General features: G+C 45.7%; 1 protein-coding gene across 18 annotated transcripts in view; it reads left to right on the top strand.

Moving 5' to 3' along the window:
* The first annotated feature begins 3,572 nt into the window (after window positions 1-3,572).
* The window catches only part of DNAH2 (dynein axonemal heavy chain 2), an 87,968-nt gene continuing 67,870 nt past the window's right edge, over window positions 3,573-23,670 (top strand). For 14 of the 18 annotated variants that reach the window (XR_009560289.1, XR_009560290.1, XR_009560288.1 and 11 more), the window contains exons 1-8: window positions 3,573-3,703; window positions 4,481-4,623; window positions 5,270-5,440; window positions 9,629-9,690; window positions 13,811-13,981; window positions 21,803-22,031; window positions 22,577-22,687; window positions 22,857-23,095. Coding sequence is in view for 12 of the 18 variants with exons in the window: in XM_060290282.1 (XP_060146265.1) it covers window positions 5,284-5,440; window positions 9,629-9,690; window positions 13,811-13,981; window positions 21,803-22,031; window positions 22,577-22,687; window positions 22,857-23,095 (969 nt within the window). In the remaining 6 variants the exon portion in view is untranslated. Of the gene's footprint in view, window positions 3,704-4,480; window positions 4,624-5,269; window positions 5,441-9,628; window positions 9,691-10,632; window positions 10,722-13,810; window positions 13,982-21,802; window positions 22,032-22,576; window positions 22,688-22,856; window positions 23,096-23,670 lie in introns of those variants that run through there. The other 4 variants (XM_060290283.1, XM_060290287.1, XM_070044432.1 and 1 more) reach the window with 4 other exon arrangements.

Consider the following 23,670-nt stretch of genomic DNA (forward strand, 5'->3'; position numbering starts at 1 on the left):
GAGATTTTGGGGCTGTGGTACAGCTGCTGGTACAGAGTCTAGAGCAGAGTGGGAGTAAAGGATCTGAGAGAGCTGGGGACCACAGAATGTAAACCCAGCATAGGATGGAGGCTGTCCTGGGGGCTGTGCTGCAGACAGAAGCTCACACTTTTCCATCCTTCCAAACAGAAGCAGGATGTAAATTAGGTTGAGGTATGTATGTTTGTGTCTGTGGTCTATGTTGAGGATTTTAAGCAAAGGAGAACAGAGCAAAGGGTTGCAGTGGGAATTTCTGATGGGGAATGGTTGACATCCCAACTGGAAATGTAGTTAGAATGAAAAACAGAGCTTCCTAAGTGGAGTCACAAACATGGGGCATCCCCTTCCCTAGAGAGAGTTTCAGGATCTGTAGGCAGGCTGGGAGAAATGTGGCAGGCTGGTTTGGAGGCAGGGGGCTAGCTGGGATGGGCTCAGAGAGTTGGGTGGGGGTAGGGAAAAGGAAACAGAATAAATGGGAGTGAAAACTCAGCACAGGAGAGATGTATGAAAGGCAGCAGCAAAGGTGGAGTCCTGTAGGGAGTTCTGAGGGGACCAGGTCCTAGGGTCCCCTGATTCCCAGAAGGAATCGAAGCATTCCACGGCCTGGCTCTCCCACTTCCCTCAGTTGCCATCAGAAACTCAGGCATCAGCTCCCTCCGATCCAAGTGGCTAGTGGTGGTGGGGAGACTCGGCAGCCTCAGGGGGCGGCAGCTGGTGAGTGGGGAGGAATCTGTGTGCTCAGCAAACAGCAGCCTCGGTGCCCAGTGGCTGCTTCCTCCCTCATCAATCAGCCCAGCCAAATGTCCTTGCATTCCCACCACCCCAAGGGGACTGGGGCTGGGCCAGGGTCCCCAGGGGAGTGAGATGGGATGGGTGGGGGCAGGGGGGTTGGTGCTTGGCTCCCCATCTCTTGGCCTCTGTTCTCTCCCCTCCTGGACGCTCTCGGCGGCGGTTCGTGTCATGGAACGGACTCCCTCCCGGTGCTACCATCGTGAGGGCATCAGCTACAAATCACCTGTGGGGGTCTGCTCGTGGCGGGGGGGTGCGGGGGGAAGAGGGATGAGTCAGGGCTGAAGAGGAATCTACTCTGGTTCTCACGGGACCGGCCCCGGGCACATTCAGCAGGGAGGCTGCTGGCACAGGGGCTCTGCGCCCCCCGCTGGCCTCTCCATCCCTGACGGATGCTCTGGACAGCAGGTTGAGACCTGGACCACAGAAATGTCCTCCCTCTTCTCACCTTTTCCTAGCCCCCAGCCCTAATTCCCCACTTCCCACCACAATCCAAAGGGCCAGCCCCCAGCTCACACTAAATCTTCTGCTCCCCCTTGGGGACTGGGGCCTCCAGACCTTAGCCTCTGGCTCACTCTCCCCCCTCCTCAGCCCTTGCTCCCCTCAGGGACCCAGGCGTCCTGCCCACTCCCTTCACCATAACAACCATTCTTTCGGATTTGCTTAAGACTTTAATATCATTTCATTAAGTCAGCTAGTTCAGAGAAGGTTGGGGGCACAAAGAGACTGGGGTGGGCAAAAAAGGGCCAAGGTAGGGGGGAAGCAAGGGAAGAGCTCCCTCTCTCCGTGGAGATGGCTCTGAGAAATCAAATATTGACAGTGAGAGAACAGAACTTATTAAAGCTGGACAGGGGTGTGTGTGGGGAGCTGTGGGAATGGCCGGATGCCTGGGTTCTGAGAGTAATGAAGGTTCTGGGAGGAGGGAGTGCCTGAGGCCGGGAGGATGCAGTGAGATGAAGGGTTCTGTCGTACAACCCTTCTGCCCATTTCCTTTGCGAGGTACTGAGTCTTGCTACCCTGGCTGTTTCTCAGAGCTCCTAGACAGCTTCTCTAGCTGTCCCCTAGAGCTCCTGGGGACAAGACCCCCGTCACAGCTGTGGCTGCCCCCCTTTTCATCCCTTCTCCCTACCTCCACCTCTGTTGATGAGCTTCAGTGGCGTTTAATCGGATTGAGCAGTAATTAGCAAAGCAAGATGTTTGATTACCTATTTAGCATAATGTAGGGGGCTGGGATTCCTAGGCACAGCCAAGGCCAGTGGGGGTGGGGGGTGGTTCAGAAAAGAAATGGGGGCTACACAACATTCCTTTCCCTGAGGGAGTCATGAGCCCCGCCTATAAGTCTCCCCATCCTGTGCCTCCCCTCAAATCTTCACTCCTCTGGGACTTTCTCCCTGGAGGATCTGACCAATCATGTCACCCCTCTGCCACCCACTGCCTAACTGGTGTGAGGATCACCCACTTAGCCCTGCTTGCTGTGCAGCTGATTTTGGGGTGTGGCAGGACCCCTCTCTCCTTCAATCCTTGCCCTCAGCAACAGGAATGTGGGCTGGGCAGGAGCTCAGAAACCTCCTTGAAGGATAATGGGGGGGTGCCAAGGGCAGGGGTTGTCAATTCTGGAAATAAAAATGGGGTAGGTAGGATGGTGAGGTCAGAGCTGGGCTCAGGTGTGGATTAATCCACAGGCCCTTCAGGAGTACCAGGGACTGACTGCCAGTCCTTGCCCTGCCAGACTGGCATAATGAGACTCGTCAGGTGTGAACATCAACCAGGAAAAGGGGGAACTGAGGTGCCAGCTTCTCTCCTCCAGCAAAGAAAATGTCATCAATTTAGCTCCTCATGGAAATGTAATCAGTGGGCTCGCTGCGGGCTTTGTCTTAATTAGGCACTATTGATGGAAGCAGGGAGGGTGCCTTCCCATCCCCCTGACTCGCTTCCTCCCTGCATCTCCCAGGCCTCCCTAAAGCTTCCACCAGCCCCAGGTACGGCTCAGTCTTCCAGGCGCCTCTTCTGGCACCCCGGCCCGCAGCGCCCCCTAGCACCGGCTGCCGTCTGCCCCTGCTCTCACACCCCTCTCCTGTCGCTTCCCCACGACTCTGTCTTTGTTCTTATGGAGAGCCGAGCCCCTCCCCGGCCCGGTCACCTTCCCCAGAGAGTCCCCGCCTCCTGTCCCCCCCAAAACGAGCGACGCTTTCCAAAGCCAATCCTCAGATTCCAAAAATTCCAGTTCCGTTCTTCCCTCCTTCCCCCACCCAGCGCTGCCCGGCGATCCTAGACCCCAGTCCGAATTAAGAAGGGGGAACGAGCGGGAGGGCAGGGGTGCTCCAGCCCCGGTTTTTTCCCCGGACTCAGCTGCAGCCACGGCTGTCTCGAAATCCTGGAACGCCTTCTAGAGCGCGCGTGAGCCTCGCAGACGGGACCTCGGGCGCCATCTGCTGGATTCGCCCGGAATGGAGCTCACAGACCCGCGCGCGGGGTCGGGCGCTTGGGTTGCCCCAGCCTTTTCAGTGTCCTGCGGGAGGCCACTCATTGTTTCCAGCCCCAGTCCTTACCGCCCGTCCTCAGACCAGGCCTCCCGTGCCCCTCCAGCCCCCCTCCAGCCCGCCAGGTTTAGCGGCTTCCCCGTGCCCCCCAGCCCTCTTGCCCCGGCTCCCCGCGGGGTGACGCGAGCGCAGCCAAGCCGGGAGCGGCTGATCAGGGCGTCTCTGCGTCTGCGCCGAGGACGCTGGCTCGGCGCGCTCGGGCCCCCGCCACTCGCCCCCCCCACCCCCCCGCTGCCAGTGCCCGGGGTTGCCAAGGCGACGCGTGCAGGCGCCGGCCTGAGAGGGCCACGCGGGGCAGCTTCTCAGCTGGAGTGGCCGGTCGGTCGGCGTAGGGAGGAGAGGGTCGGCGTCGTGAGGTGTGTGTTGGCGGGGGAGGGCACCAGGGAGGAAGGGAGGAATGCCGGGGAGAGTGGGAAGCTACGGGGAGAAGGGGCAGTGGTGAGGGGTACGCGGGAGAGTTGCGGGGGAGGGCAGAGGAAGGGGCAGCTGAGAGGAAGGAGCGGCGACGGTTGTGACAGTTGTGTGAGGAAGCTCCTGTGAGGGGAAATTTGCCCACTGGTAGCCACTGGTGGTTGGAGGAGAGAGCCGGCCCCCTACGGTATTTCTTGAGAAATAGAATGAGCCCCAGGCTAGTAGAAGGCTCCTCCCGGGGCCTCGGTGTGGGACCATGGGGCGAACCCCGTGGGAAGGTGGCTCCCAGCCTTGCCACCGGAATGTTCCTGAGGCTCCAGCCGGAGGCAGGGAAGCACAGCCTGACGCTTCTCTGGAGACCGATGGCAGAAGCCGCGCTGTGGTACCTGGCTTTATTGATGTGTTGGCCTAATAGAACGGTGTTCCTTGGAGCAAAGTACAAATCCTTCAAGTGTGAAACTCATAGCGTATGATCAATGCCTGTGGCAGTCTGTGGGGATGAGGAAGAAAAGCCACAGGTGTTTGTCAGGCTAGAGCTGAGTGAAGAGGAACTGCCCAGCGAATCAGACATTGCCCTGGGCGCCCGCCAGAGATGCCCCGCTTCCCGCCCTCCTGCTTTTCTGAGAGAGGCACTACTGGGCCTTCCTCATCGCCCCATTTCTCCCTCCCCCAGACACAATTCCAAGTTCATTGTTGGATGACCTTTGTCCTTCCCCTTCCAGTCTGTTCTCAGGACATCTGGAATCGAACGCTCTTGGTCTTCAGTAATCGGTTAGCACAGACTCAGCCAACTGTGCGAAGACACCTTTTCAGTACACACAGAACAGGGTTTCTGCCCCTCAGGATTGAGAAGCTGAAGAGACAGGTTGCAAATAGTGTTTCTTCCTTGTTTAAGGAGGTCACAGATTTTAGTGTGGGTAGGAGGGGCCTTTTTCTTTCTCCCCCGCTTCCAGGGGGTAACTTGGGAGAAAAGGAGGTACATAGGAAAATCATCTTGGTTGCTCAGTGACGTGACAGAGAGTGTGGAACGTGGGGACAGTCTTCCCTTCCCTGGGCCCTCTCTCACTCACCCATGGCCCCTGAGAGCTAGAGTGCTTGAGGGTGTGTGCAACCACACCTCAGCGTGGTAGATGTTTCCCTGATTATCTTATGTTCTCATACCTCTGGGCAGAGATAGGTGTTCCTAAATCCTCATGAGTGGGTGTCTGCTGAGCCCTCATCTTTTTTTTTTTTTTTTTTCCCCCGGCCGCGCCTTGGGGCTTGTGGGATCTTAGTTCCCCGACCAGGAACGGAACTCATGTACCCCCTGCAGTGGAAGCGCGAGTCCTAACCCCTCGGCTGCCAGGGAATTCCCTGTGCTCTCATGTTTAGCTTCCATTTATTCCTCATGCCTCGAGGGACTGATTTTGATTTTTAACCCAGCGCCCTGAAGGAAGTGGGCTATCCCAGGGAAAGGACTGAGGATTGGGGGTGCATCTGGTGGTGGTCCCCCAGCTTCCGTGTGTCTACAGGTTTTGCCAACACAATGCCCAGCAAAGCCGACAAGAAGCGGGAAGCGAGTAGCCGGGGAAGCGCCCGCTGGCGAGTCGCTCAGTCTGCTCTGGCCGCACAGGCTGTGGAGACCACCCTGCCGGCCAGCAGTGAGTCCCAGGCAGAGCCCGAGTCTCTCAAGGAGGAGCCTGGTGGGTACCTGCTGGGGAGAGGCTTGGAGGCAGAATGTTTGTATTGAAGGAGGGTCTTAGGGCCGGGGAGCAGGTTCTGTTGCTTCTGGGTAAGAAGCAAGGGGTTCAGCGGAATCTCAGGCCTGCTGCTAGGTCCCTTGTTTTGTGTTTTCTTCCTGTCCAGCCTTATACTTGTTCTTTCTGTCTTAAAATTTCCCCCCAGTGCACCAAGAGCTCACCAGCCAATCCTCTACCCTAGCCTCTTCTTCCTTATTTCAAGTGTTCCTGGTTGCTCCTACCCCAGTGAAGAGGGTTTGATCTCTTCCTTTTTCCCATTTTCACCCTGGGTGGCAAAACAAATAATGTTTTCCTCCCATTAAGCCCATCACCATGGAGACTCAGCCTGCTTTACCATCCTTTGAATCCTAAGCCTGACTGAATCTTTCTCCCATCTGTTTAAGGCTCTTGTATCTCTGCCCTCGTTTCGTCAGGGCCTTGGTAGACTAAGGAGGTTCAGGTTCAGGGCCACAGGAAAAGAAGCCTGATGTCTAGATTGAGGAAGAAAAGAGTTTAAAGAGGCTGCCTCTTGTGGCTTTGATCTGAGGGATTCCTTCCTGTTGGGTGAGCTGGGGCCAATAGGGTTGGAAGGTTTTTGGTAGCTGCTGCTGTCACTAGGCTGCCCCTTAGAGCACTGGCCAGTGTAGCTATGACTGTTAGCTAAGAATAGTCCTCCCCGTTTACCTGGGGCTTCTTTCCACTGCTAGCAGCCTGTCAAGATGGAGAGAAATAGAATCTCCTTTTAACTAAAAGTTGAGAGATTAAGCGTGGGCACGGGAGAAAGGTCCAGGGTACACAGGGCCTTGCCCTGGGATCTGGACATTGGAACCATGCAAATTTTTTCTTCTGAGCTCTCTTAAGAGCAGTTTCAAGTGGGACTGGCTCCTAGAAGCTGGGTACCAGGAGCAAGGGGAGGGAGGATGGAAGGCAGTGAAGTTCAACTTGGAGACTCCTCTGGGTTGGGAAGGGAATGTCAGGGTGTCATGTGATGTTGCTTATATGTGGAATCTAAAAAAAGGGTACAGATGAACTCATCTGCAGAGCAGAAATAGAGTTACAGATGTAGAGGGCAGACTTGTGGTTGCCAGGGGGTAAGCGGGGGAGGGATAAATTGGAAGATTGTGATTGACATATGCACACTACTGTGTGTACAGTGGATAAGTAATAAGGACCTATTGTACAGCACAGGGAACTCTACTCAATACTCTGTGGTGGCCTATATGGGGAAAGAATCCAGAGAAGAGTGGATGTGTGTATACATATATATATGTGATTCACTTTGCTGTGCACCTGAAGCTGACACAACATTGTGAATCAACTATACTCCGATAAAAATTATAAAAAAAAGGGAACTTCTAAATGAGAGCATTGACCCCCAAACACCAAGGATCTCTGAGTCCTTTTAGCTCTAAGCCTTTTTATTGTTTGATGTGGAGCTTTCTAGCTCCAGAGGTTCAGAGAAGACTTGGGCCTCCAAGGCAGCCCTGAAATGAGCCTTAATCCCTGTATTCAGGACTTCCCTGGTGGTCCAGCGGCTAAGACTCCGTGCTCCTAATGCAGGGAGCCTGGGTTCCACCCCTGGTCAGGGAACTAGATCCCACATGCATGCCGCAACTAAGAATTTGCATGCCGCAACGAAAGATCCCGTGTGCCGCAACGAAAGATCCTGCGCAGCCAAATAAGTAAATATTAAAAAAAAAAATCCCTGTACTCTTTGGAGTTGGGGAGGGATTGAGGCCTGTCCCACAGGAGACAGAGGGGGCCTACCATGGTCTGAATGTTTGTGTCCCCCTAAATTCATATGTTGAAATTCTCATGCCCAATATGATGGTGTTAGTAGGAGGGGCCTTTGGGAGGTTGCTTAAATCATGAGGGTGGAGGTTTCATGAGTGGGATTAGTGCCTTAAAAGAAGCAACTCCAGAGAGATTCCTTGCCCCCTTCCGCCGGACACAAAGAGAGGTCTGCACCCCAGAAGAGGGCCCTCACCCAACCCTGATGGCACCATGATCTAGGACTTCCAGCCTCCAGAACTGTGAGGAATAAATGTCTGCTGTTCAGAAGCCACCCAGTCTATGGTGTTTTGTTATAGTAGTCCAAACGGGCTAAGACCAGGCCTAAAACACTTCTTGGTGAAGGATGGTGGGTTAAAGGGCAAAACACCCTTTTGAGGTCTTTATTGATATCCTTTGCTTCCTTAAGTGCTCCTCCGTTCCCACTAAGAAAAGAAGTACAGGTTCATAATCCCATATCTCTAATTTTAAAAAGCCCTAAGAACTGAAAGTTTTTTTTCCCCCAAAATTTGGCATCCAAACTTATTTGGTGGTGAGACATAACCTAAACTGACATGAAGGTATTTATAGTCTATTTAAACCACTTAGTATAAATTTTCATATGTTTTACTGCAGAAATACTGACATTAAAAGTTTGTGGAGTGCTGTTCTAGAGACCCCAAGATGTGGTGGGGGTCTCATATGCCATACGCTACTACAAGTCTACATTCTGAAATATACTTGATCCCAAGGGTTTTGGTTAAGGGATTGTAGACCTGTATTTCAGGCAAATCAGAAAAAATACAGAGAATGAGATAATGAACACCCACGTACCCGTCACCCAGTGTGAGAATAAATCATGATGGCAACAAGTGAATCCCTTTGTCCCCCTGCTACACGCCACCCCCCCCAAGCCCTTCTCTCCTTCTCCAGAGGTCACCGCTATCCTGAGTTGGTGTTTGTCATTCTCAAGGCTGTTTCTTAAAATTTTACTGTGTGTATCCATGACCATCACATACTAGTATCGTATTGCATGGTTTAGACTTTATATAAATTGTATTACAATAGAGGACAAAACCAGTTTACTCTTGAGATTGTCTCAGTCTCCCTCCCCCGCCTCGTCCCTGTCTGAAACCTTGGATGCCCTTGGCTTTCTCGAAGGGCGTTGGGTTTCTTGGTTACCCATCCCACTCACCACTGAGCTCCTAGAATCAGCTGTCCCACCTTTCTCATGATTTCCTTCCTCGGCCTGTGTGCCTCACTCCCCTCTTAGGGTTTCTTTCTGGAAGTTGGAGTGTCCTGTTCCCAAGGTCTTTTGGTCGCACCTCATTTGTTCCTTCCTCCTTTCAGCCCACAGGAGATGGGAGGCCCACCAGTTTTACCCCAGTCTCCTGTGTGAGCAACAGATCAGGAAGGAGAGGGACACCCCCCTGGGTTTTATGGAGTCCAGAGTGGGGATGACGGTTTGCTTGGAGAGGGGCTGATTTCTGTGGGCCCCAACTTCTCCATGTGGGAACAGGATGGGGGAAGAATGGCAGGCCAGAAGCTGAATGCCTAGAATGACCTTAATACTGACTGCCTTCATTCCCCTGCCTCCTTCTGTGCCCCCTCCAGCCCCAGTCAGCTTTTTAAAAGAAAAATTTAAAAATATACATTTATTTATTTATATTTGGCTGCACTGGGTCTTAGTTGTGGCACGTGGGACCTTCGCTGTGGCATGTCTAGTTGCAGAGAACTGGAGGCAGGGACTCGGACAGACATTTGTATGCCCGTCTTCACAGCAGTGCTATTCACAGCAGCCGAAAGGCGGACACACCCAAGCGTCCATCCATGATGAATGGATAAACAAATTGCAGCGGAATATTATGCAGCCATAAAAAGAATGAAGGTCTGCTACGATACAACAACGTGGATGAACCTTGAAAATAATGCCAAGTGAAAGAAGCCAGTCACAAAAGACCGCATATTGTATGATTCCACCAGTATAAAATGTCCAGAATAGGCAAGTTCATAGACTCAGAAGGTAGATTAGTGGTCACCAGGATCTGGGAGGAAAGGGGAATAGGGAGTGCCTGCTGAGAGGCTAGGCTCTGGTGCAACTTAGAAGTGAAGATATAGGGGCCATGGGGTGCCAGTTTCTCAAGGTACTTCAAGTGCCTTGAAGTGGAGTTGCTCGGTCATATGGTGACTCCGTGTTTAACTTCTTTTATTTGTTGTTTTTTTGGCTGTGCTGTCTGGCAGGGATCTTAGTTCCCCATCCAGGGATCGAACCCGTGCACCCTGCAGTGGAAGCTCAGAGACTTAACCACTGGACCGCCAGGGAAGTCTCTGTGTTTAACTTTTAATGGAATGCCTTCATTTTTGAATTTTCATTCTTCCCAGAGCCAATATTGGAGGAACCTGAAATACAGAAAGAAGAATTACAGGAGTGTGAGACAGACGTGGTAAGTTTGGCTTTTCTCTGAGACAAATATTCCTCCCCAACAACTGGTGAATCAAAGGATCAGTTGCAGAATGGAGTACGAGGAATTCTCTTCAATCTCTCACTACCTTCTCTTTACTTTCTACTGGTAGCCTGCTCACTGCAAATCCAGTACACCGAGTAAAGGACAAAGTTATCCGTGTCCCCTACCCCTCCCAAAGAATAGGGCTTTCAGTGGGGAACAGGGCTCTCAGAAGGCCCTTCCTCATCTCTCCACCTTGGGTCAGATTGCAACAAGCTATACCCGTTGAATGGGTGAACATCTGAACAAGCTGGGCGGACACTGTCATAATTGGATACTAATTTCCAAGACATCCTCTTTCTTCCTGTCCTTCAGTTCCCTCCTTTGGCTGAAGAGTTTACAGAAGCCACTTGAAATACCTTCAGAATTTGGCACTTAGTAACCTCTACACTTTTATTTCCAAGCTGCATCAGAGCCTAGGCACACCCTCAGTTACCTGGGTTAGAAGAATAGAATGGTGACCTTGAACTTTTTTAAAAAGGGAGAGAAAAGTGACAACTACTCATTAAAGAAAAAAATTGGGACAGAAAAGTAAAACAAAGAAAGGGAAAATAAAAGTCATAGTATTACTGCCTAAACACATCCAACGTTACTAATTTGGTATATGTCCTTTCTTTCTGTGTAGATTTGCAAGTTTTTTTGTTTTTTAACAATCCCAACTGTACCACACATTATAATTTTTTATTAGGCTTTCTCACGAAACATTTTTTTATTCTTCGTGTTATTGTATACTTAAAAAAATACATCAGGCTGCCTTTATTTTTTTAATCACAAATATGTAAATCACAAGATACCTCTTTTTTTTTGATATGTAGTATTTTCATTACTGTTATTACATACTTTTTGTAAGCAGCATTTTTTTTTTTTGGCTGCGTAGCTTATGGGATCTTAGTTCCTGACCAGGGATTGAACCTGGGCCCCAGCAGTGAAAAACACCAAATCCTAACCACTGGAGCGCCAGGGAATTCTCTGTAAGTGCCATTTTTTTTTTTTTTTTTTTGGCTGCCGTGCTGCATGCGGGATCTTAGTTCCCTGACCAGGGATTGAATCTGTGCCCCCTGCAATAGAAACGTGGAGTGTTAACCACTGGACCACCAGGGAAGCCCCTTTAAGCACCATTTTTAATGGTCATATGGTGCTCCATAAGATATATGTATCACAGTTAAATCCTTACTGTTGGACATTTGCCATTTATGATTTTTTTGCTCTCATAATAATACAGTGATGAATATTGTAAATAAAACTAACACATTTTGAAATACTTAATATTTCCTTAAGTTAGATTCCTGTATATGGAGTTCCTGAATCAAAGAGTAAAGAACATTTCTAACACCTTTAATACATAATGCCAAATTGTTTTTCAAACAAATTGCATTGTTTTGCCCTCGCACTAGCAACAAACACTTTCCAGGCCTGGGTGTTAGCAGTTTAGCAGTTTTTTGTTTCTGGTTCCACTCCGCGGCTTGTGGGATCTTAGTTCCCTGAGCAGGGATTGAACCTGCACCCTCGGCAGTGAAAACGTGGAGTCCTAACCACTGGACCACCAGGGAATTCCCTAGCAAGGATTTTTTTTTTTACATCTTTATTGGAGTATAATTGCTTTACAGTGGTGTGTTAGTTTCTGCTTTATAACAAAGTGAATCAGTTATACATATACATATGTTCCCATATCTCCTCCCTCTTGCATCTCCCTCCCTCCCACCCTCCCTATCCCACCCCTCTAGGTGGTCACAAAGCACCGAGCTGATCTCCCTGTGCTATGCGGCTGCTTCCCACTAGCTATCTATTTTACGTTTGGTAGTGTATATATGTCCATGCCACTCTCTCACTTTGTCCAAGCTTACCCTTCCCCCTCCCCATATCCTCAAGTCCATTCTCTAGTAGGTCTGTGTCTTTATTCCCGTCTTACCCCTAGGTACTTCATGACATTTTTTTTCTTATATTCCATATATATGTGTTAGCATACAGTATTTGTCTTTCTCTTTCTGACTTACTTCACTCTGTATGACAGACTCTAGGTCCATCCACCTCACTACAAATCACTCAATTTCGTTTCTTTTTATGGCTGAGTAATATTCCATTGTATATATGTGCCACATCTTCTTTATCCATTCATCCGATGATGGACACTTAGGTTGTTTCCATCTCCTGGCTATTGTAAATAGAACTGCAATGAACATTTTGGTACATGACTCTTTTTGAATTATGGTTTTCTCAGGGTATATGCCCAGTAGTGGGATTGCTGGGTTATATGGTAGTTCTATTTGTAGTTTTTTAAGGAACCTCAATACTGTTCTCCATAGTGGCTGTACCAACCTAGCAAGGATTTTTTAAAAAATGATACACCTTTGCTATGTTTATTTGTATTTCTTTGATTTCAAATGAAATTGAACATTTATTTCATATTTTCACATTTTCATTTTTTCTTTTTTTATGACGTGATATGTTTGTTCATATCCTTTCGTCCATTTATCTGGGTCTTAGTGTTTTTCTCGTTGGTTCTTCATGTATGTATTTATATACGGAAGATTTTAGATCACTAGCTAAATTTTCTTGACCTGGAAACTTTAAGTAAGAGGGATTCTTTATCATCTTCCAGAAGTACTGGAAGAAGGACGGGGTGACTTCTCAAGTTCACCGAGCTAGATTTTTATATCCTCTAGTTTTCTTAATTTATTTAGTAGTGTTCAAAATAATGCTGTCTTTTTTCTAGCCACCAGTTATGATTTATTTTCCATCGAATTGGTTTGTTCTTTGGTGTTTTCCAGTCTTGTCTTTTCACCTCCCTTTTTCTTTTTTCCTCACTGATATGCCAGTTGACTTTTGCACAATATCACATACTTATTCCAGTATCCTGTGGAGGCCACATCATGGAGAAATTGCTCTTTTACCCTTATCCTTTTTCCAGCTTGTCATCCCCTTGCTCCTAATTGTTTTTGTTTGTTCGTTTTTTTTTTTTTTTTTTTTTGGTGTTTGTTCGTTTTTAATTTATTTATTTATTATTTTTGGCTGTGTTGGGTCTTCGTTTCTGTGCGAGGGCTTTCTCTAGTTGCAGCGAGCAGGGGCCACTCTTCATCGCGGTGTGCGGGCCTCTCACTATTGCGGCCTCTTTTGTTGTGGAGCACAGGCTCCAGATGCACAGGCTCAGTAGTTGTGCCTCACGGGCCTAGTTGCTCCGCGGCATGTGGGATCTTCCCAGACCAGGGTTCGAACCTGTGTCCCCTGCATTGGCAGGCAGATTCTCAACCACTGTGCCACCAGGGAAGCCCTGTTTGTTTGTTTTTAAGATCTTTATTGGAGTATAATTGCTTTACAATGGTGTGTTAGTTTCTGCTTTATAACAAAGTGAATGAGCTATACATATACGTATATCCCCATCTCTCTTCCCTCTTGCGTCTCCCTCCCTCCCACCCTCCCTATCCCATCCCTCTAAGTGGTCACAAAGCACCGAGCTGGTCTCATTGTGCTTTGCTGCTGCTTCCCACTAGCTATCGGTTTTACATTTGGTAGTGTACGTATGTCCATGCCACTCTCTCACTTTGTCCCAGCTTTAATGGAATATAACTCAACCATAAAAAGAAATGAAATTGAGTTATTTGTAGTGAGTTGGATGGACCTAGAGTCTGTCATTACAGAGTGAAGTAAGTCAGAAAGAGAAAAACAAATACCATATGCTAACACATACATATGGAATCCTAATTGTTTGACTTAGACTAATATCCTACATGTTCCCTTGATTTAGTTTTACTGTGAGGTTGAGGGTTGCTTGATAAGACATTTTTACAAACACAGGCATAAATGAAGTATCTTGGGAAGATGATATCCCTCAGTCTTCCTTCATGATCCATTCTATTTTTACTGGTAGAGGGAAGAGAATCTTATTGTCTTGTTTCTTCGAAAGCTTGAAACCTGTCTTTCAGTCCGTTCTCAGCTTTCCCTTCCCCGTTCTGAAGCTGTCTGACTTCCCTCATCCCCCACGTCCTCATACGTGACAGTGGTTGGGAGAAGTGACCCATCCTGACAGCTGTCCCTGCTCTGGCCCTCTGCTCTCCTTCTGCAGAAGCCCCTTTTCCTGTCCCGAGCTATGCTGACAGGACTGGCAGCTGCCACTTGGACAGAGGAGCACGATACCATTCTGGAACACTTTGCCCAGGACCCTTTGGAGCCCATCCTCACCATCTTCATCGACCCCTGTTTGGGGCTGAAGCTAGGTCTGGGGATGCCTGTGCAGGTGCGTACTCCACGGTCCAGACATCAGGGTGTTCTCCCAGGGGGCTGAAGGTTCTGAGGATCTCTGTCATCTGTGAGTCTCATCTCCTGTGTACAAGGTCTGTTGAGCATCACACACCCTGCTTGGCAGCAGGATACAGAGAGGAATGAGGCAAAGTTTTGCTTTTTTTTTTTTTTTTTTTGCGGTACGCGGGCCTCTCACTGTTGTGGCCTCTCCCGTTGCGGAGCACAGGCTCCGGACGCGCAGGCTCAGTGGCCATGGCTCATGGGCCCAGCCGCTCCGCGGCACGTGGGATCTTCCCGGACCGGGGCACGAACCCGTGTCCCCTGCATTGGCAGGCGGACTCTCAACCGCTGCGCCACCAGGGAAGCCCCAAGGTTTTGCTTTTGATGATCTCATGGTCTAGTGGGGAAGACAGACATATAAAAAATATTTACAGTATATTATGATGCCTGGGCAAAGCTTTATAAGAGCTTTTTTGGAAGCAACTAATGTAGCCAGTGGAATGCTGGCAAGGCTTGGTGATGGAGGTGATATTTGAGTTGGGGATGAAGGGTAAGTAGGATTTCATCGAGGCTGAGTAAGAGCATCCAGGTAAAGAACACTTTATGTGCAAAGAAAGAGGAGTTGTGGGAAATGATACGGGAAAGGTGGGTTGGGGTCAGCTTGTGACAGGCCTTGTATGTTATGCTAAAGAATTTGGCTTTATCCCAGAGGGAACTATTGAAGGCTTTCGTGGGTTAGATAGATAACTGTTCCAACAATGGGGAGGATGCATTAGTGAAAGGTAAACCATGGGTAGGGAAACAGTTAAAAGACAGAAGTATAGTAAAATGTTGGTGGTAGCCTATGGGTGGTGGGTGTACAGGTCATTATTGTAAAATTCTTTTAGTGTTCCTGTATGTTGGAAATTTTTAGAAATAAAATTCTGGAAAAGAAGAAGGGCTATTGCTTTGCTTTTATTGGCAGCACATATACAAAGATTGAAATGATAATGAAGATTAGCATGGCCCTGCTCAGCAGCACAATTTGTGAAGCTTCCACATTAAACAAACAAACCCCAAAACAGGCCATGGCTTTTTCCTGTGTATTGGCAACAATCGGCTATAAAGCATCATGAAAAATATATTTCATTCACAAAAGGAACAAAAATTTGCAAAAAATAATTTAGGATTTATACGAAAGAAAACAACTTTGTTGAAGGCCAAGAAAGAAGATTTAAATAAATGATGAGCCCTACTTTGTTATAAAGCAGAAACTAACACACCATTGTAAAGCAATTATACTTCACTAAAGATGTTAAAAAAAAAAATGATGAGCCCTATCCTGTTTCTGAGTGGGAACCTTAATATTATAAAGATCATTCCACCCAAAAAACTGTACTGTTTTAATGCAACTCCAATCAAAGTGCCACAGACCCTAGATCCCTAGTGTAAAGGATTATTTAAAGTATATCTAGAAAAATGAAATGAAAATAACAACAAAAAAAAAAGATGAAGAAGAAAAGTAATGTAGGAGATCTGTAACTATGAAAATCTTTTATTAAATTACAATAATTAAAATAGTTAGATTGGGGCACGAATATGTATTATGCAAGCAACAGTAAAGAAACAGAGAGAGTCCAGAAACATATATGTAAGCATTTTCTACAAAAATTGCTTTTAAAATCTGTGGGGAAAGATGGATTATTCGATGAATAGGGAAACATGGAAAACAAAGGTTTTCTATTAAAAAAATCTAGTGGGGCAAGGGGGAAATAGGGAAATGTTGGTGAAAGGGTACAAATTTTTTGTCCCTACAACAAAAGCAATAAAAGCAAAAATAAACAAGTGGGACTACATCTAACTAAAAAGCTTCTGCACAGCAAAGGAAATTATCGACAAAATGAAAAGTCAACCTATGAATGGGAGGAAATATTTGCAAATCATATATCTGATAAGAGATGAATACATATCTAAAATATATATAAAGAAATCATACAATTTAATAGCAAGAAAACAAAACAATGTGATTAAAAACCGTGCAGAATTGAAAAGACATTTTTCCGACGAAGACATACACATGGCCAACATGTACGTGAAGAGGTGCTCAACATCACTAATCAGAGAAATGCAAATCAAAACCACAGTGAGGTATCACCTCATACCTGTTAGAATGGCCATCATGAGAAAGACAAGAGATGACAAATATTGATGAGGATGTGGAGAAAAGGGAACCCTTGTGTACTGGGAATGTAAATTGGTGCAGTCACTATGGAAAACGGTATGGAGGTTCCTCAAAAAAATAAAAATAGAACTACCATATGATCTAGCAATCCCACTTCTGGGTGTATATCCAAAGGAAATGAAATCACGATCTTGAAGAAATACCCACACCCCCACATTCATTATAGTTTATTTATATTAGCCAAGGTATGGAAACAGCCTAAGTGTCCGTCATTGGATGAGTGGATAAAGAAAATGTGGAATACACACACACACACACACACACACACACACATAGAGGAATATTATTCAGCAATGAGAGAGAAAAAAAGCCTTGCCATTTGCAAAAACATGGGTGGCCTTGGAGGGTATTATGCTCAGTGAAATAAGTCAGATGGAGAAAGAAAATTACTGTATGATCTCACTTATATGTGGAATCTAGAAAAAAAAAAACTAACTCCTAGAAACAGAGAACAGGACAGATTGAGAAACAGAGATTCAGATGGAGGGAAACAGGACAGATTGGTGGCTGCCAGAGTTGGGGATGGGGGAGTAGGGAAAATGGATGAAGTTGGTCAAAGGTACAAACTTCCAATTATGAGATAAATAAGTTCTGGGGATTAATGTACATACAGCATGGTGACTCTAGTTAACAAAACATATTGTATATTTGAAAGTTGCTAAGGGAACAGATCTTAAAAGTTCTGACAAAAAAAAAATTGTAGTTATATAAGGTGATAGGTGTTAACTTATTGTAATCATTTTGCAATAAATATACATATCAAATCATTACACTGTATACCTTAAACCAATACAATGTTATAGATCAATTATATCTCAATAAAACTGGGGGAAAATTGTACAAAGTTTAAGTTATGCAAGCTTAATGAGTTCTGGAGATCTAATATACAGCATGGTAACTATGGTTAATAATACTATAATGTATAATTTGCTAAAGGGTAGTTCTTATGTGTTCTCACTTACAAAAAGAAAAAAGAAAAAGAAAATGGTAACCATATGGGATAATGGATATGTTAATTAGCTTGATTGCAGTGATCATTTCACAGTGTATATGTATGTCAAAACAGCAAAGTGTACACCTTAAATATATACAATGTTTATTTGTCAATTATGCCTCGACAAAGCTGAAAAACATCTATTTAGCATGCCAAAAAATATTCTAAATATATCATGGATTTAATCGTATTCTTCTGGGGCAAGATTGAAATTGAAAAACTTCCTTAAGAAATTATTACTCTTGAATACTTGATAAAATAGTAAAAAGTAAAACGAGAAAACCACAAACACCCAAGAGTAAACAAACAAGGAAAGAAGCAAAATCTAATCTAATAAACTTTAAAAGTGGGGACTGGGGACCAATGAAAGGTCTATGTACTAACTTATGGAAACCGTCCTCCCTGCGGGAATGGTGGACGCCCCCTAGTGAGATGGAGTGAACCTCGGTTTTTTACAAAATCTGAAAAGAAAGAGCCCATGTATTTTAACAAAGATTTTACAGTTTTAAATTAGCCTTAACCATCTGCCCATCCCCTCATGCAGTTATCTTAGGCTAGAGAAAAGTGAATGAAACATAAAATATCCAACCCTTTAACTTCGAGGGGGAAATGAAACTGGGCTCTCACAGTGGGACATCAGGAAGTCACCCACAGTACTTTAAAGCAAAAAGAAGGAATTCAGAGAGCTGTGCAAGCATGAGGCAAGTGAAATTGCATGGCAACTGCAAGCATACTACATCAAGGGAGAAAAAGAACAGAACAAAACATGCAAAAGAGGAAAACATAACTGAACAGAAGGCAATTCCTCACAACAGCACCATGTTACAGTACGACTTAATAAGAACATGAATTTAATTTTTTAATAAGCTGAGAGACGAAATGATAAAACGTGAGAATGAAATAAGAGGGAGACTGCAGATTTTTGAAATAAAGAAAGCAACATGTTTATGTGTTAAAATTAGTAGGTTAGAAACAGCAAGGAACTGAATAGCTACCACTGAAAATCTGAACGGATGTAGAAGAGAGGCTTGAGATAATTACAGCGTATGCAGAAGAAAAAACCAATGACAATACAAGTAGAGAGAAGTTAATAGATGTGAAAGACAGACACAGGTGATCTAACATAGGGTACCAGCTAATGAAACAGAATATAAATTTAAAAATAAAATACAGAGGGACTTCCCTGGTGGTGCAGTGGATAATACTGAGCTCCCATTGCAGAGGGCCCGGGTTCAATCCCTGGTCAGGGAGCTAGGTCCCACATGCATGCTGCAACTAAGAGTTCACATGCCATATCTAAGGAGCCTGCCTACCACAACTAAGACCCGGTGGAACAAAAAAAATAATAAAAATACAGAGAATTTCCCTGAACTGCAGAAGGAACAGAATGTGGGAATTGAAAGGACATACTTTATTCCACAAAAATTTGTTGCACAGTGTTTAATATCAATACACGTCTTAGTTAGGTTACTTAAATTCGGGGAAATTAATTCTTTGGGAACATCACCTATGTGGTATTCCTGCCAAGAATACTTAACCTGCATCTAATAATGAGGAAACAATCCAATAAATCAAAATTAAGGGACATTTTGGAAAACAACTGGCCTGGACTATTAGAAATACCACTGTCATGGTAGAAAGAAAAAGACTGGGAAACTATGTGGAATTAAAGGGGACACAACCATGTGTGATCTGTATTGGATCCTGGATGGGAAGAAACCAGCTGTAAATGACATTATTTGGACCACTGTGGAAAATCGAATATAAACTGTGTATTATATAAAAGTATTAAATGAAGTTAAATTTTCTGAGTGTGATAATTACAGTGTTGAGACTGTTGGAGAATATCCTCCCTGTTAGGAGCCATATGCTGAAGTATGTAAGAGTGTAGTTTTATAACGTCTGCTGCTAACTCTGAAATGGCTCAGCAGAGAGAGAAGGAGAGAAAATGAGAGAGAGTGCAATCATGCACAAATACAGCAAAATGTTAACAATTAGTGGATTTAGATGAAGGGCATGGTATTGTTCATTGTGCCTTTCTTGCAACTTTTCTATGGGTTGGAATTTTTTTCAAAATAAAAATTTGGGAAATAATTATTTAGGCCTCTAGTCAAAACCCCAAATTATCTACCAAGGGGAACCATTAGGCTGATCTCAGACTTCTCTGAACACCCAGAAGTTACACCTACGAGTTCTCCAGGAACCATAGCGTAACCCAAGGGTATAATTCCCAGCCTAGATGGTCAAGTGTAGAGGCAACAAATAGGCAGTCATTTTTAGTCTTGAAAGAACCCTACTTTGAAAAGCAAAAATGATGTCATCAATGGAAATCCAGTTCATCAAAGACTGAACCAAAAAAAAAAGAGGAATGAACCAAATAGAAAACTCAGGAATAGAGACTCTGTGAATATTCAATTCATTTAAATAAAGAACTAATACTAAATAACCATGGGAATTATGGTTATGTTATTGAATGTGAATGTTATCAACCTGGACAATGTAAAAAATAATAGTATAACAAAAATTGGGAAGTGGTGAGAGAATGCAAGAGAGTAAGAGGATGCCAATGTTCCTGTCGTTCAAAGCAGCGAGTCAACTGAACTTAAAATTGGAAGGCAGTGAGAAAACTAACCTCTTTTTATTCATTTATTTATTTATTTTTTGGCTGCATTGGGTCTTCATTGCTGCACGCGGGCTTTCTCTAGTTGCGGCGAGCAGGGGCTACTCTTTGTTGCGGTGTGTGGGCTCCTCATTGAGGTGGCTTCTCGTTGTGGAGCACGGGCTGTAGGCACGTGGGCTTCAGTAGTTGTGGCACACGGGTTCAGTAGTTGTGGCTCCCGGGCTGTAGAGCGCAGGCTCAGTAGTTGTGGCACACAGGCTTAGTTGCTCCGCGGCATGTGGGATCTTCACGGACCAGGGCTTGAACCCATGTCCCTTGAATTGACAGGTGGATTCTTAACCACTGCACCACCAGGGAAGTGCTAACCTCTTAATGTTTTTCATAAGCTTTCTTATGACCTTAGAAAGGGGTCTTTTAGGAAGAAATCTCTCTTAGAGATAAAGAAACATTTATTTGAAGCTCAACCACTTACTATATTCACATCAATGTGTTTTTATTCTATTAAATCCAAGTAAAATTAAATTTAATACTTTTAATTACAAACAGCATGATCCTGGGGCTTCCTTGGTGGTGCAGTGGTTAAGAATCCGCCTGCCAATGCGGAGCACACATGTTTGAGCCCTGGTCCAGGAAGATCCCACATGCCACGGAGCAACTAAGCCCGTGCTCACAACTACTGAGCCTGCGCTCTAGGGCCTGCAAGCCACAACTACTGAGCCTGTGTGCTACAACTACTGAAGCCCGCATGCCTAGAGCCTGTGCCCCGAAACAAGAGAAGCCCCCGCTTGGCGCAACTAGAGAAAGCCCATGCACAGCAACGAAGATCCAACGCAGCCAAAAATAAATAAATTATATGTAAAAAAAAATAGCATGATCCTATTTTGAAATAACTATTTTAATTTATTTTCCTGTATATATATATAGATAGATAGATAGATAGAGAGAGAGAGAGAGAGAGAGAGAGATGTCTGGAATAGTATTTTCTCTAATGATCATAATTAATGTCTGGGTGGTGGAATTTTAGATGACATTTAAACTTTTATCTTTGTACTTTTCTGCATTGTTTCAGTTATTTATAATTAACATATCATTTTTAACAAAAATAATAATTGTTAAGCTTTTTTTTACAAAAAGAAATACAAGGACTTCCCTGGTAGTCCAGTGGTTAAGACTCTGTGCGTCCAATGCAGGGGCGCAGGTTCGATCCCTGATCAGGGAACTAAGATCCCACATGCCGCATGGCATGGACAAAAAAAACCAAAAACAAACAAAAAAAAGCCAAAATTTAATTCTGGGTAGTGGGAAGATGAATGGTTATGAATTTCTTCTTTGCATTTTATTTTCAGTTTTTAAAGTTAAATCAAGTATAAAGAGTAGCTACAAAAGTACTAAAGAAAAAAAGACAGGTGAATCTGATCGTAGAGTGGGAATGACTTTTCTAAGCATGTAGAAGTCAGAAACTTTAAGAAGTTTTAACAACAGGAAAGTTATACATTTCTGAACGTAAACAACAACAAAAACTCAGCATAAACACAACTGAAGGATAAGTGAAAAATTGGGGGAAAAGTATATGCAAGTGAAATGGAAAACCCTAGACAGTTGTCTCTTACTTTAGGTCCTTCTCCTTTCTGGTTTTCCTATATCCTTTTCTTTCCATTTATCCATCCATCCCTCATTTATGGAGCATCTAATATGTCCCCGTCACTGTGCTAGGTCTGGAGCCAAGTTGGACAAAATACACAGTCCCTACCCTCAAGGCATGCTCTCTCCATTTCCTCCCCACATCTCTGTATACAGACTCTGTTATGTCCCTGACAAGAACAGGAAGCACCTCATGTTGCTTATATTTGGAGAAGGATTGGATACACTAAGGGAATGCGACGAAGAACTCAGCCAGGCTTTCATGATTGGAGCCTCAGATTCCCTTGGGGATCATGGCTGGGCCTGGACCCTGAAGTCTGATCTACTGTCTTTCATGCAGACCCAGAACCAGATTGTCTACTTCATTCGCCAAGCGCCAGTTCCCATCACTCCAGAGAACTTTGAGGCGACTGTGCATTTTGGGACAGTGCGGGGTTCCTACATCCCAGCCCTGCTTCGGCTGCTCGACGGCGTCTTTGCCCCTCAGATCTTTACAAACACAACCTGGCCCGAGAGCATTCGAAATCATTTTACTTCTCACCTGCACAGGTTCTTGGCCTGCCTGACAGGTGAGTGGAGAGACTGGAATGCCTGCTTTCTCCCCAGTCCCCACCAACAGTAGAGAGAGTGAGGCGGGGGGGAAGATTGATCCTGAGTACCCGCGTTGCTTGGCACAGAGTAGGTGCTTGGAATGTGTTTGCTGAATGAGTGGAACAGGGTACAGAGTTTGCCTTCTAATCCAGGTAGAGTTTCCTGCTGTAGAACAGTTGGCCAGACCTGCTCAGAGTTGGAAATTTCCAAGAGTACATGTAGGGTAAGGGGAGATGGGGGCGGGCAGTAGGGGGAGTACATGTGTCATAGAAGAGAGTGTTGAGGGCATGGTATAGATCTTTGACCATATTTTATGACAATCTCTTATTATATCTCAGTGAGGTATCTCTGCCTTCTGTCATTTTCCCGCTTGGTATCAAAAAAGCATGAGTCATAGTTTCTCCTGCCTGCTCTCCTGAAATGTGTACACTTCCTGGGCCCCAGATCATCAACCACGGTTGGAAGTGGGGTGGCATACACCCATCGCCCTCTGTGAACTCTCATGGTCCTTTCCTTTCCTTAGATACTCGGTACAAACTGGAGGGGCACACTGTTCTCTACATCCCTACAGAGGCCATGAACATGAAGCCTGAGGCGGTGGTTAAAGACAAAGATCTGGTACAGCAACTGGAGAGTGAGTGGCTGGCACTGCCCATGTGTCAGGGCTCCTAGGGGAGAGGTGGGGGGCAGCCCAGAGGCTGGGACAGGAGTTGGGTTAGGAGGGCTCTGTAGGGGGAACAGGGAAGGACACAACTGGGGAGTACTGCAAAGAAACGCCAGAGGTTTTGTCCTCTCGCCGGCAGCCACCATGATCCACTGGACACGGCAGATAAAGGAAGTGCTCAGTGCCCAGGAAACTGTGGACACAGGAGAAAATTTAGGTCCTTTGGAGGAGATTGAGTTCTGGCGCAACCGATGCATGGACCTGTCTGGCATCAGCAAACAGCTGGTGAAGCCGGGAGTGAAACACGTCGAGTCCATCCTGAGTCTTGCCAAGTCATCCTACCTGGCGCCCTTTATGAAGCTGGCCCAGCAGATACAGGTCTGTGAGTGGATCGAAGGATGGAGGCTTGCCAGAAAGTAGACAGCAGTTGGTACACTGTAAGGTGCTAAGAAGAGAGAGTCAACATAGTCATCAAAGGCAAAGATAGATGCACCCAGTGCTTGGACTTGGACTTGTGGGAGAGTATAAAAGTGGTAGAACACAAGGTCCCAAGGAGCTTATAGTTTAGTTAGGGAGACTTCTGGTTACTCAACAAGTGTACGACATTGAGTGCCCTCTCTGAGCCCAACCCATACGGTCCAGCTGAGAAATAAGACTTACACAAAAGAGATGGCTAGATGGCCTGGGGTCAAAGACACACCCACGCGGTTCAGCCGAGAGAGCTGCAAGAGAAACACGTTTAAAAAATTAAACTTGGTAAAAAAAAAAAAAAAAAAATTAAATTTGGTATTATATGACAAGCTGACGCACAGAGATCAGAGTGGTCTGCAGAATACAGAGAGAGAGGCCCTGTCTTCCTAGGTGGAATCTGAAGCTGGTATTGAGGGAACTGAGGCCACCGTTAGGTGGAGAAGTCTAAAACCCTCGTTGAGAACAGGGCAGTGAAGGGGCCT

The sequence above is a fragment of the Globicephala melas genome, chromosome 20 (genome assembly GCF_963455315.2).
Source record: "Globicephala melas chromosome 20, mGloMel1.2, whole genome shotgun sequence".
Classification (NCBI taxonomy): Eukaryota; Metazoa; Chordata; class Mammalia; order Artiodactyla; family Delphinidae; genus Globicephala; species Globicephala melas.